Source organism: Pan paniscus, chromosome 18, assembly GCF_029289425.2.
Source record: "Pan paniscus chromosome 18, NHGRI_mPanPan1-v2.0_pri, whole genome shotgun sequence".
NCBI lineage: Eukaryota > Metazoa > Chordata > Mammalia > Primates > Hominidae > Pan > Pan paniscus.
In genome coordinates, this window is record NC_073267.2 from 32,784,716 (window position 1) to 32,797,287 (window position 12,572).

General features: G+C 49.7%; 1 protein-coding gene across 17 annotated transcripts in view; it reads right to left on the minus strand.

The window, feature by feature from the left end:
- The window catches only part of LOC117978768 (eukaryotic translation initiation factor 3 subunit C), a 44,098-nt gene that overhangs the window by 19,571 nt on the left and 11,955 nt on the right, over positions 1-12,572 (minus strand). For 15 of the 17 annotated variants that reach the window (XR_008621374.2, XR_010110229.1, XR_008621365.2 and 12 more), the window contains exons 10-20: positions 11,738-11,879; positions 11,418-11,543; positions 11,189-11,282; positions 9,389-9,579; positions 8,939-9,163; positions 3,970-4,333; positions 1,497-1,656; positions 1,333-1,398; positions 1,157-1,244; positions 892-1,054; positions 644-795 (exon numbers count right to left, since the gene is read on the minus strand). Coding sequence is in view for 2 of the 17 variants with exons in the window: in XM_034951900.3 (XP_034807791.3) it covers positions 713-795; positions 892-1,054; positions 1,157-1,244; positions 1,333-1,398; positions 1,497-1,656; positions 3,970-4,333; positions 8,939-9,163; positions 9,389-9,579; positions 11,189-11,282; positions 11,418-11,543; positions 11,738-11,879 (1,702 nt within the window). In the remaining 15 variants the exon portion in view is untranslated. Of the gene's footprint in view, positions 1-629; positions 796-891; positions 1,055-1,156; positions 1,245-1,332; positions 1,399-1,496; positions 1,657-3,969; positions 4,334-8,938; positions 9,164-9,388; positions 9,580-11,188; positions 11,283-11,417; positions 11,544-11,737; positions 11,880-12,572 lie in introns of those variants that run through there. The other 2 variants (XM_034951900.3, XM_055099658.2) reach the window with 1 other exon arrangement.

Below are 12,572 nucleotides of genomic sequence, written 5' to 3' on the forward strand. Positions count from 1 at the left end.
TTATGAACAGGTAACAGTGCATCCACGCTGGTCTAGACCAGCTCTCCCTTCTCCCTGCCTGGTGAACCCTCAGGGTCCAACTGTCACTACTGTCTTCCTGATGTTCCACCCCCGGTCACATCCTCAATACATCTGTGACTTTATTTTTGAGATGGCGTCTCGCTTTGTTGCCCAGGCTGGAGAGCAGTGGTGTGATCTTGGCTCACTGCAACCTCCACCTCATGGGTTCAAGCGATTCTCCTGCCTCAGCCTCCCAAGCGGCTGGGACTACAGGCATGTGCCTCCATGCCCGGCTAATTTTTGTATTTTTAGTAGAGAGGGGGGTTCACTATGTTGGCCAGGCTGGTCTGAAACTCCCAACCTTGTGATCTGCCCACCCGGGCCTCCTAAAGTGCTGGGATTACAGGTGTGAGCCACTGCGACTGGCCTTTTAAAACACCCATTATAACTTATGTTACTATAATTTTCTGTTAAATGTCAAAAAGCAGCAGGCTCTTTGAGGTCAGGAACGTGTTCAATTCACCTCTTCATCTGAGCCTTGTGTCTGTCATGTGGTAGCAGCTCAGAAATATAATCAGCAAATGAATGGGCTCAACACACCTTTGTGGCAACAAGCAATCAACCAGAACAACTTTAAACAGACCTTTAGTGACTGAGGTGTGGTTTAGGACTTCAAGGTTGGATGGTCTAGGCGGGAAACAGAGTGGAGAGCTCAGTAGGCCGTCTGAGACTGCTGCTGGCGGTAGCCACCGCGGCGCATGTAGCCCTCGTTTTTGCGGTAGCCGTCCTTCTGGTCTGTAGGAGAGAGATGGGAAGGAAGGGGAGGGAATGCCAGGTGAGAGGCGGTGAGGGCACCAGGAGCTGGGCAAGGAGAGGAGCCGAAGTACTCACCTCGGAAGTAGCCCCCGTAGGTGCCCTGCTTGTGGTCAAACACCCGTTCGTTGTTCTCCACCAGGCTGCCCAGCTTCTCGGCCAGCTGCAGAGCCAGGTTCTGCTGGGCAGTGGGCTCAGTGCGGTGCATCACCACTGTCTGTGTTGGCTGGTCCAGGGAGGCCTGACAGGCGCCAAGGCAGAGGAGGGGACACGACACAGATCAGGCCCCTCTGCTCCAATCCCTCCATGGCTCCACCTGCCCGCTTCCCACCCCGGCCCCTACCATCAGCTCCTCATTAATGATCATTTTGCTGATGATGGAGTGCACAGTGGGCAGATCCAGCTCAAACATGTCTGACAGCGTCTCCATGCTGGGAAGAAAGAAGGCAGAGGGCAGGGGCAATCAGGACACTTGCCCACAAGGCTGGGGCCCTTCTGTGTCCCCAGGGCCCCACCTACCTGATGGAGTCATAGACACTGCTGTAGGTGAAGAGGTAGGTCCTCAGTGACTCTTCCTGGATCTTCCTGTGGGAAGAGGGGACAGAAGACACAACAGGGCCTCAGGGAAGGGGACCAACCAGTCTCTTCTTCCCCGACCCATCATGGCCTCTCTGTCTGCTCACCTAACCAGCATGGTGCGGACTTTGTCAGCCTCGGGGAAAAGGTCCCACACTTTCCCATTCATCTTCTCATTGACGATAAAACTGTGACAGGTCTTCCAGTCACCCATCTTCATGGCCTTGGAGGCAGCGACCACATGTTCCCGCATGGACTCAGGGGGACCTGAAAGGGTGGGAATGAGGCAGGGCCTAGGGAACTTTTGGGACAAGTTCCATTAGCACTCTTTAAGGAGGAACAGAGGCTGGAGGAGCAAACCATACTAGAGACTCTCCCCGCCTCTCCACCAAACAGCCACATAGTCGCCCAAGCCACTCCATCTGCACAAATGTTTGAACTCAATCAGTCCATAGATGCACTTCAGGGGACTGCCGAAACCCTCAAAAATGTTGACAAATTGTGCACATGTCCTCATGTACATTCTTCCTAGGAAAAAGGCCCACGGCTTTCATCAGATTCTCGTCAGCTTCCTTGACCTAAAAACACCTCTTCCAGCCAGGCGTGGTGGCTCACACCTCTAATAATCCCAGCACTTTGGGAGGCGGATCATCTGAGGTCAGGAGTTGGAGACCAGCCTGGCCAGCATGGCAAAACCTCGTCTCTACTAAAAATACAAAAATTAGCCAGGCATAGTGGCACACGCCTGTAATCCCAACTACTCGGGAGGCTGAGGCAGGAAAATTGCTTGAACCCGGGAGGCAGAATTTGCAGTGAGCTGAGATCTTGCCACTGCACTCCAGCCTGGGCTACAGAGCGAGACTCTGTCTCAAAAAACAAAACAAAACAAAACAAAACCACCTCTTCCAGCTCAACTGGAATGGAATTACCAACCCTTCCTGACTCACATCACCTTCATGAATGGTGCCATTCCCATGCATCAATTACACTGTTGCCAGCTTATTATTCTTCCAAGCAGCTCACTTCTTTTCCTTAAAAAACTTAGCCCCGGTCAAAATTATCTCTAAAATCACAAGTTTATATATTAATTATGAACTCAGGCCCCCAAATACAATCCTAAGACAAGCCAGGAAGGTAAGACATGGTACGCCATAGTAACTGGAATTCAGGGTAGACAAAGTGCAAAAGTTCTACAGCTAGAAATGGGTGGCAGACAGTGAAACACAAACACGCAGACTCCACAGCAAGAACGGCAAGCTCAATGCGAACGGGGATCAGGTCCAAATGGAACCATAGGAGCAGGGCTAAGTGTAAGAGTGTAAGGAGAGGCACACAGCCCTCCTGGATGAACCTCCATTTTAACCATATTAACACTTGCAAAAGGCAAGGTTGGTCTGGGCGCGGTGGCTCACACCTGTAATCCCAGCACTTTGGGAAGCCGAGGTGGGCGGGCCACCTGAGGTCAGGAATTCGAGACCAGCCTGGCCAACATGAAGAAACCCCATCTCTACTAAAAATACAAAAAATTAGCTGGACATGGTGGCGGGGGCCTGTAGTCTCAGCTACTCGAGAGGCTGAGGCAGCAGAATCACTTGAACCCAGGAGGTGGAGATTGCGGTGAGCTGAGACTGCACCACTGCACTCCAGTCTGGGCAACAGTGAGGCTCCGTCTCGAAAAAAAAAAAAAAAAGAAAGAAAGAAAAAGGCAAGTTTAGGGGCTCAAAGAATATTTCTCTATAGGCCGAACAACAGTGCAGGGCTGATGGAAACTGGCTTTTGGAACCACTGTAGGGAGAAATTGAGAGGCAGGGACTGTGGAGAAGCAGACAGCCCTTTCCCATCGCTGCTACTTCAGCTCCAGCCAAGGCTAGCTCTGCAGGAAGGCAGGGCCAGGAGCGACAGATTGCCAATATTCTAAGACATGAAAATTCCGATTTTCATGGGAAATTTCCCCACAAAGTAAATCTCACTACATAAGCCAAACAAAATGTGCCTAAGGGAACTTGCCCTTTAGCCCAAACATACACATGACCAGGAGAGGACAAATCTGTAGGGGGATGTGGCTGTGGACACTGGGCTCAGCTCACTCGTCAAGCCCTCCTGTGGGCCAATGTCACAGGAAGGGCGCAGCTCAATTCCTTTCCAGTGAGTCACCACTCACTGCAACCCTGCAGGATCTGTCCTTCAAAAGGGGCCAAAGGAATCAACGTTAGCCTCTTGAACGATATGGCTCTACGATAGTTGGTTTGGCTGGAATATAATGTACATGAAGGGAAGAAAAGGGAAAGAAAGATCAGAGGTACACATGAGCTGCATTAAACTCGGGCAAGTCACTTAACTTCTCTGTGCCTCAGTTTCTCCACTGGGAAAAAGGGTATTACTAGTACCTACCGGCATAGGGTTATTACTAATGCAGATTAAATAATTATTTGTAAAACACTTAGCACAGTGCCAGGCAGAGGAGGTGTCATTAAATCAGATGAGTCGAGTGGTGGGAGAGTTACTCCCTTCACTTCTCTTAATCCTTATGTGTAATCAGGCAGCGAGGCAGCCTGCTGAACCCTGGAGCTCCACACTCACCCAGCAGGGGCTGTCGCTCGCCCACGCGCAGCTGGTGGTGGAACTGCTTGCTGATCATGCGTCGGCGGGCATCGCTCTCATGGGCGGCCATGTAGGGGATCTCCAGGAGCATGGCAGACACCAGGTAGACACACTCCAGCAGCTCCAGGTTGATGTGCAGGTGGAAGGGGACCTGACGGCGCCGCTCCACCTTCTCCTGCTCCTGGTTGCGCTCCTGCAGGCTGCGCAGCAGCAGGCCCTGGCCCAGAAGCTCCTTGGCTCGGCCACTCGACTGGATGTCCAGCAGGGCGTTGTGTGCGTCCTTGGTCAGGCCTTGGCGGAAGGCACAGATGCCCAGCTGCACCATGGTGCGGTTGTAAAGGATCTGGGGGCAAAGGGTCATAATGCACTCAGAGATGACAGCTGCAAGACAAGTCTTCATTTATTCCATAACTAAGCCGGGTAGCAGTGGCTCACACCTGTAATCCCAGCACTTTGGGAGGCTAAGGTGGGAGGATCACTTGAGCCCAGGGGTTCAAGATGGGCCTGAGCAACATGGAGATACCCCATCCCTAAAGATAAAAAACAAAAACAAAACTAAACAAATCTACTTCAAGTGCCTACTATGTGCTGAGCACTAGGCTGGGGAGGGAGAGCAAAACAGACAAGTCCCCAGTCTGCATGAAGCTTATGTCTAGGGGTGGGGTGTGGTGGGCAAGAGAGCTGCACTACGAGGATGGTGACTCATGCTGAGAAGAAAAATAAAGCAGAGGACGGAGCCAGGAAGGCAGTCTGCGCAGTGGTGGAGGCTCAAATGTTCATATAACTACAGAAGGCCTCATTGGGAAAGAATGTTTGAATAAAGACCTAAAGAGAGAGCAAGTCATGCAGGCATCTGGGGAAAGAATATCCTATAAAAAGGAAAAATAAACGCAGTGATCCTGTGGAAGAACCGGGCCAGGCATATTCAAGAAACAAGGGGCGTGACACAGCTAGGGCTGGGAAAAGATGCCACCACAAGCTGGGGGATGGGCGAGCACCAGCCCTGTATGAGTTTTTTGTTTTTTGTTTTTTTTTTTTTTTGGAGACGGAGTCTCACTCTGTCACCCAGGCTGGAGTGCAGCGGCGTGATCTTGGCTCATTGCAAGCTCCGCCTCCCGGGATCACGCCATTCTCCTGCCTCAGCCTCTCCGAGTAGCTGGGGCTACAGGCGCCCGCCACCACGCCCGGCTAATTTTTTGTATTTTTAGTAGAGACAGGGTTTCACCGTGTTAGCCAGGATGGTCTCGACCTCTTGACCTCGTGATCCACCCGCCTCGGCCTCCCGAAGTGCTGGGATTACAAGTGTGAGCCGCCGTGCCTGGACTTGTTATGAGTTTTAAGACAAGAAACCATGGGAAGGTTTTGAGCAAACAGGTAATATGATCTGACATAACTGAACAGGGTTAATCTGTATTATGAACAGAACAAAGGGACTGAAGGGACACAAAGGCAGATGATGGTGGCTGAGAGCAGAGGGTACAAGCAGAAGTGACAGAAGTGTTCTCATCATGGACTGAACAGGAATGGCTGGGGAATCAGATACAGTATATGAGGGAAAAGTTCGAATCAAGAATGACTCCAAGGTTTCTGGTCTAAGCAACTGGGAAGAGGGACTTGGCACTAATTAAGACAGGGGAGACGGTAAGTGGTACAAATCTTGGGGGGAAAGGCTAAGTGTAGTCATAACAATAAAAATGTGGAGATCAATACCAGTCATAAGCTTACATGCAAAAAGCCTTAAAAATGTTAGCGACAGAATCCAGCAATATATAATATAAAAGAGACAATATACATGACCAAACTGGATATACTTCAGGAATAAAAGGTTGGTATAAAAATGTAATGAACTCGGCTGGGCGTGGTGGCTCATGCCTGTAATCCCAGCAGTTTGGGAGGCCGAGGTGGGTGGATCGTGGGGTCAGGAGTTCAAGAGCAGCCTGCCCAACATGGTGAAACCCCGTCTCTACTAAAAATACAAAAGTTAGCCGGGTAGTGGTGATGTGCACCTGTAATCCCAGCTACTCGAGAGGCTGAGGCAGGAGAATTGCTTGAGCCTGGGAGGCAGAGATTGCAGTGAGCCGAGATCGCGCCACTGCACTCCAGCTTGGGTGACAGAGTGACACCCTTTTTCAAAAAACAAAAAACACACAATAATGAACTCATAGTTATTCATTATATGAATAGAATGAAGGAGAAGTAACCGGGTATTTCTTTTCTTTTTGAGACAGTCTTGCTCTGTTGCCCAGGCTAGAGTGCACTGGCGTGATCGTGGCTCCTGCAGCCTCGACCTCCTGAGCTCAAGCAATCCTCCTACCTCAGCCTCCTGAGTAGGTGGGACTACAGGCGTGCACCACTATGCCTGACTCGTTTCTGTATTTTTTGTAGAGACAGGGTTTTGCTATGTTGCACAGCAATGAAGATAGTATAAGGACAGACAAAAAGGCAAATGAATGGGACAGAGGGAATGACCTGAAAAACACCTACTCTTATAGGTAATGTGGTTTTTCATATTGTTTTCCACAAAGACACCAAAGCAATACAATAGGGGAAAAGAAGTCTTTTCTACAAATGATGCTAGAACAACTAGGTATCCATATGGAGGAAAAAGAAACCCTGATCCCAACCTCACCAGATGCAAAAATCAAACCAAGACCAACTATAAGACTAAATGTAAAAGCTAACACCCATAGCAACTTACAAAAAGAAAAAAGAGAGAAATTTAAAAAGTCTTCATGAATTTCAGTTAGGCAAAGGTTTTTTAGACAGGATCCAGAAAATAATTACTATAAAAGAAAAAACTGGGCCGGGCGCAGTGGCTCATGCCTGTAATCCCTGCACTTTGGGAGGGTGAGGCGGGCGGATCATGAGGTCAAGAGATCGAGACCATCCTGGCCAACACGGATACTAAAAAATAAAAAAAATTAGCTGGGCATGGTGGTGGGCGCCTGTAGTCCCAGCTACTCGGGAGGCTGAGGCAGGAGAATTGCCTGAACCTGGGAAGCAGAGGTTGTAGTGAGTCGTCAAGATCGCGCCACTGCACTCCAGCCTGCCGACAGAGCGAGACTCCGTCTCCAAAAAAAAAAAAAAAAAAAAAAAATTCTGACACAGGACTAGCTATCCAGGATAGATAAGGCACTCCTACAACTCAATAAAGTGAACAATCCAATTGTTTTAAATGGGCAAGAACTGACTAGATATTTATTATTTCATGAAAGATAAATGGCCAATAAACATAAAAAAGTAAAAAAGTAGCCAATATCAATAGTCACCAGGGAAATGCAAACTAACACCACAATGAGATACCATTAGACAACCAACTAAAATTTAAAAGACCTTTGAGTGGCCGGTTGTGGTGGCTCACGCCTGTAATCCCAGCACTTTGGGAGGCTGAGGTGGGTGGGTCACCTGAGGTTCAAGACCAGCCTGGCCAACATAGTGAAATCTTGTCTCTATTAAATATACAAAAATTAGCCTGGTGTGGTGGCACGTGCCTATAATCCCAGCTACATGGAATGGTGAGGGAGGAGAATGGCTTGAACCTGGGAGATGGAGGTTGTAGTGAGCCAAGATTGCACCACTGCACTCCAGCCTGGGCAACAGAGCGAGACTCTGTCTCAAAACACACACACACACACACACACACACACACACCCCCTAAAAGATACACACACACACAACCCCTAAAAGATACACACACACCCCATAAAAGAGACACACACACACACACACACACACACACACACACACACACACACACACCCCTAAAAGATCTTTGAGACCAGCCTGGGCAACATAGTGAGACCCTGTCTCTACAAAAAATTAAAAACTAGCCAGGCATGGTGGCACATGCCTGTAGTCCCAGCTATGGCGGCAGATGCCTGTAGTCCCAGCTACTATGGAGGCTGAGGTGGGAGGATCACTTGAACCTGGGAATTTGAGGCTACTGCGGGTCATGATCATGCCACTACACTCAGTCTAGGTGACAGTGCAAGACCCTGCCTCAAAAAACAAACACAAAAAAAAGTTTAAAAGACCAATACCACCGCCGGCATGATGGCTCACTCCTGTAATCTCAGCACTTTGGGAGGCTGAGGCAGGCAGATCACTTGAGGTCAGGAGTTTGAGACCAGCCTGGCCAACATGGTGAAACCCTATCTCTACTAAATTACAAAAATTAGTCGGAAGTGGTGGCGGGCACCTGTAATCCCAGCTACTCGGGAGGCTGAGGTAGAATCGCTTGATCCTGGGAGGTGGCAGTTGCAGTGAGCCAAGATTGCACCACTGCACTCCAGCCTTGGCGACAGAGCGAGACTCCCTCTCAAAAAAAGACCAACACCACCAAAAGTTGACAAGGAACTCCCAAACACTAGCAGGAGTGTAAAATGGTATAACCACTTTTGAGTTTCTTACAAGAATGTTCACAGCAGCTTCATACATTAGAGCCAAAAACTGGAAATAAACTGGGTGTCCGCCAAGAGGAAAACAGACACAGTGATATGTTCATACCATAGAATAAAAACACAAACAGGAGGGCTGTTTAAAAACCAGCATTACCCCCAGACAGGTTCACCAGGTGCTCTACACATAAACATTTCCTAGTTGCCTCAAATATACTTTTACATGATCTACACTTCCAGACACAGCTTTTTTTTTTTTTTTTTTTTGAACAGTCTTGCTCCATTACCCAGGCTGGAGTGCAGTGGCACAACCTCGGCTCACTGGAACCTCTGCCTCTTGGGCTCAAGCACTACCAAGCCTGGATAATTTTTTTTTTGACACGAAATTATGTGTTTACATGCAGGAGGACTGCAGGATGCTGGCAACTGGGAAAGACCAAGTGTCTACTTAAATTTGCACCGGCCAGACAGGTGGCTGTTCTGGTTAAGCCAGTTTGCCAAGAGGCCAGGGGCCTGGCAACTCCTTCACCTCCAAGGCCTCCCCATCCTACCTGCACTGGCGGGTCTGCATGCTGAATGTTGTCCTGCAAGTGGCTCATGAGCATGAGGTCGCGGGCCTGGTACCAGCGGGAGTGCAGAGCATGGTGGTAGATGTGGCAGAGGATGGCGCATGTGCGGATCCGGTCTGTGCGGTCCTTGGCGTAGATGTACTTGCACAGTCTCTCCATCAACACAGCCGAGTCCTCGCCCTCATTTTCTGCCTGGTCTTGCTCAGACTGGGGAGGAAGGGAGGTTATTTGCAAAGGAGATCCAGCTTTAAAAGGCACAGGCTCTAGCAACTAAAGATGAGACTCTATCCAGTCTCATTCTAATACCTCAGTTTCCCTCCCTGCTCCACCTGCGGAAGTCTAGAGAGTAACAGATTTGCTGTCAAGTCCTGACAGAAGTGGAGGACAGGTGGACACACCCATTCCCCTCTGCCATGACTGCCACGTGCTCACCTTTGAGGAGCCCTCAGGCGGGGTCAGCTGCCGCTGATGGGCCTTGTAATCAAACTTGTAGTAGGTGTGCAGGATGCGCAGCAGGTAGATGCGGCAGACCTCCTCGGTAGTGCCCTTCTCCTCCAGGTAGCGCTGCACACGCTCGATGATGGCACACACCTGGGCCTCATCCTTCAAGTGCTCCACGTACTCTGGCAGGGAGAGCACCCACCCTTGTCTCAGCTGGGCAGCCAGGCTTTCCCATCTGTCCCCACTCATTCCAATCAACCCGTCCCTCTTCTGCACCCGTCAGAAAAGTCTAGTCAGTGTGCCCCAGAAAGGCCATCTCCCACTCCCAGGACCCAGAACCTTCCAGTCCCACAGCTTAGGAAAAAAATCCCAACTGCCAACCTCTGCCAATAAGGGTCTGCCAGGCCTGGCCCTTGCCTGGTCTCCCACGATTCTCCCTCTGGCTTCCTGTGCTGGAGTCCTACTGGCCTTTTTACTCCTGGAACATCAAGCTCGTTCTCTGCTCCTCCTGTCAGGCGCTGTCTTCAGCTGATTCTTCCCCTAACTCCTCCTCATTGGATCTCACCTCAGGTGGTCCCTACTTAAGGGTGCTTTCTCCAGCTGTTAGCTACAGCAGCCACCCCTCCAGCCACTTCTTACCACAGGGCCCTAGTTTAACTCTGAACTTTATATCATCTAGAATTTATTATTATTTTTTGAGATGGAGTTTCACTCTTTCGCCCAGGCTGGAGTGCAGTGGTGTGATCTCAGCTCATTGCAACCTCTGGCCCGCTGGGCTCAAGGGATTCTCCTGCCTCAGCCTCCCACATAGCTGGGATTTACAGGCACCTGCCACCATGCCTGGCTAATTTTTGTATTTGAGTAGAGCCAGGGTTTTGCCACATTGGCCAGGCTGGTCTCAAACTCCTGACCTCACATGATTCACCCACCTCAGCCTCCCAAAGTGCTAGGATTACAGGCGTGAGCCACTGCACCTGGCCCAGAATTATCTTAATATCATACTTTTTTTTTTTTTTTTTTTTTTGAGATGGAGTCTTGCTCTGTCGCCCAGGCTGGAGTGCAGGGGTGTGATCTTGGCTCACTGCAAGTTCCGCCTCCTGGGTTCATGCCATTCTCCTGCCTCAGCCTCCCGAGTAGCTGGGACTATAGGCGCCCAGCACCACGCCTAATTTTGTGTGTGTGTGTGTGTGTGTGTGTGTGTATTTTTAGTAGAGATGGGGTTTCACCGTGTTAGCCAGGATGGTCTCGATCTCCTGACCTTGGGATCCGCCTGCTTCGGCCTCCCAAAGAGCTGGAATTACAAACGTGAGCCACCACGCCCGGCCATATCTTACTACTATTATTTTTCAAACTGCCTTTCTCCATCCAGCACAAAAGGTAAGCTTTTGGCTGCCTTGTTAATCACTACACCCTTGACTTGATGGGCACATTCACACTTTTACTGAGTAAACTATGCTGCACTTTCACACCCCAATGCCTCTCATCCAAGCTAAACAAGAGAAGTGAATAGATGCCTTACCCCAAAGGTTCTCAAAGTATAGCCCTGAGACCAGCAACCTGGGAGCAGGCTAGAGGTGCAGGTTCTCAGGCCCCACTCAGACCTATGGAATCAGAAACGATGGGACTGGGAGCCAGCATCTCATCAGGCCCTTCCGTGTGAACGCTAGGTAGGTAAGTTGAAAGGCTGGCTTTTCAAGCACTCTGACTTAGTATAATCCTCACAAAGCTCTAAACCTAGTAATATTCCCCACAATTTTCCTCTCAGCAAAGCCCACGCTTGCTCAGGCTCACCTTGGGAGTGAGGGTCAGTATTTTGCATTATTTTGGTAAATTCTTCATCCATTCGTTCCACCAGAGTTAGGATGCAGCCACGGACACGCAGTGGCTGAAAAGGAAGGCGAAGGAGGAGTCAACAAATTAGCCCAGATCTCAGTCTCAAACCTCAACCCTCGGGTCCCACTGAGCCTTCCCAAAGCATAAAATACACACCTCCAGTTATCCTGCCAACTCCTCCCTTTACCTGGTCAGCGTTGTGCAGGTTCTCACTCTCTTCCAGAATATTCTCTCCAACAAAAATGTTGGGATTTGCAAACAGGATATCCATCAGCTCATTGATGCAGTCCAGGCACTTCCCCCACATCTCTGGCTGCCAAGATTTCAGGCCACATCAGAGTCAGAGGTGTGAAGGTAGAGTAAGCGGATGCCTCCCCCTTCAGCAGGAATCATGGAGCCTTCCACCACCAAGACTGCCTCCATAGCCCCTGAGTCTTAAGATGCTAGGTACCTTCTTCCCCCAACCCACCAGCGATGCCCTGAGATGAGCCTCTTCACTGCTCTCACCTTCATGTAGGTTGCCAGGTTGGGGTTGTAGTCATAGAGAGAGGCGATGATATTGAACTTGATCTTGACAATGACGCCCTCTCCCAGGTTGTTTTCCGCTGCAATCTGAACCAGCAGTTGCAGCAGCTCAATCTGGGCAGCACTAGAGGGCCAGAGAGCTGGGTGAGGCTTTGGAGACAAATCACAAAGTCTCTCCCAGCATGCCCTCTTCAGATAACACGCCCTCCTCATCACCCATATCCCTGCTTCTCCTTTATAAATTCCAAACAGAAGCAACAATAATCCCAACCATCCTGGAATGCTGTGAAATGCTTCACACCTACCACCATCCTCTGTTACCTAATAACTAAAGAAGGTAAACACTCTTACTTTTTTAATCTTAAAAAAAAAAAAGCCACGTGTGGTAGCTCATGCCTGTAATCCCAGCACTTTGGGAGGCTGAGGCAGGCGGATCACTTGAAGTCAGGAGTTCGAGACATGGTGAAACCCCATCTCTACTAAAAGTACAAAATCAGCCAGGGATGGTGGCGGGTTCCTGTAATCCCAGCTACTCAGGAGGCTGAGGCAGGAGAATCGGTTGAACCCAGAAGGCAAAAAGGTTGCAGTGAGCCGAGATCGTGCCAGTGCACTCCAGCCTGGGCAACAACGAGACTCCATCTCAAACAAAAAAAAAAAAAAGAGGAGAACATTATCTCATTGTATAGATGGGAAAACAGACCCAAAACGTTAAGTGATTGGTTTTAAGTCACAAGAAGAGTAAACAGCAGATAATGGACGGGGATGCCCCAAGCATACAATTCCCTCTACTACAGCCACACACAGACCCTCCCAACAA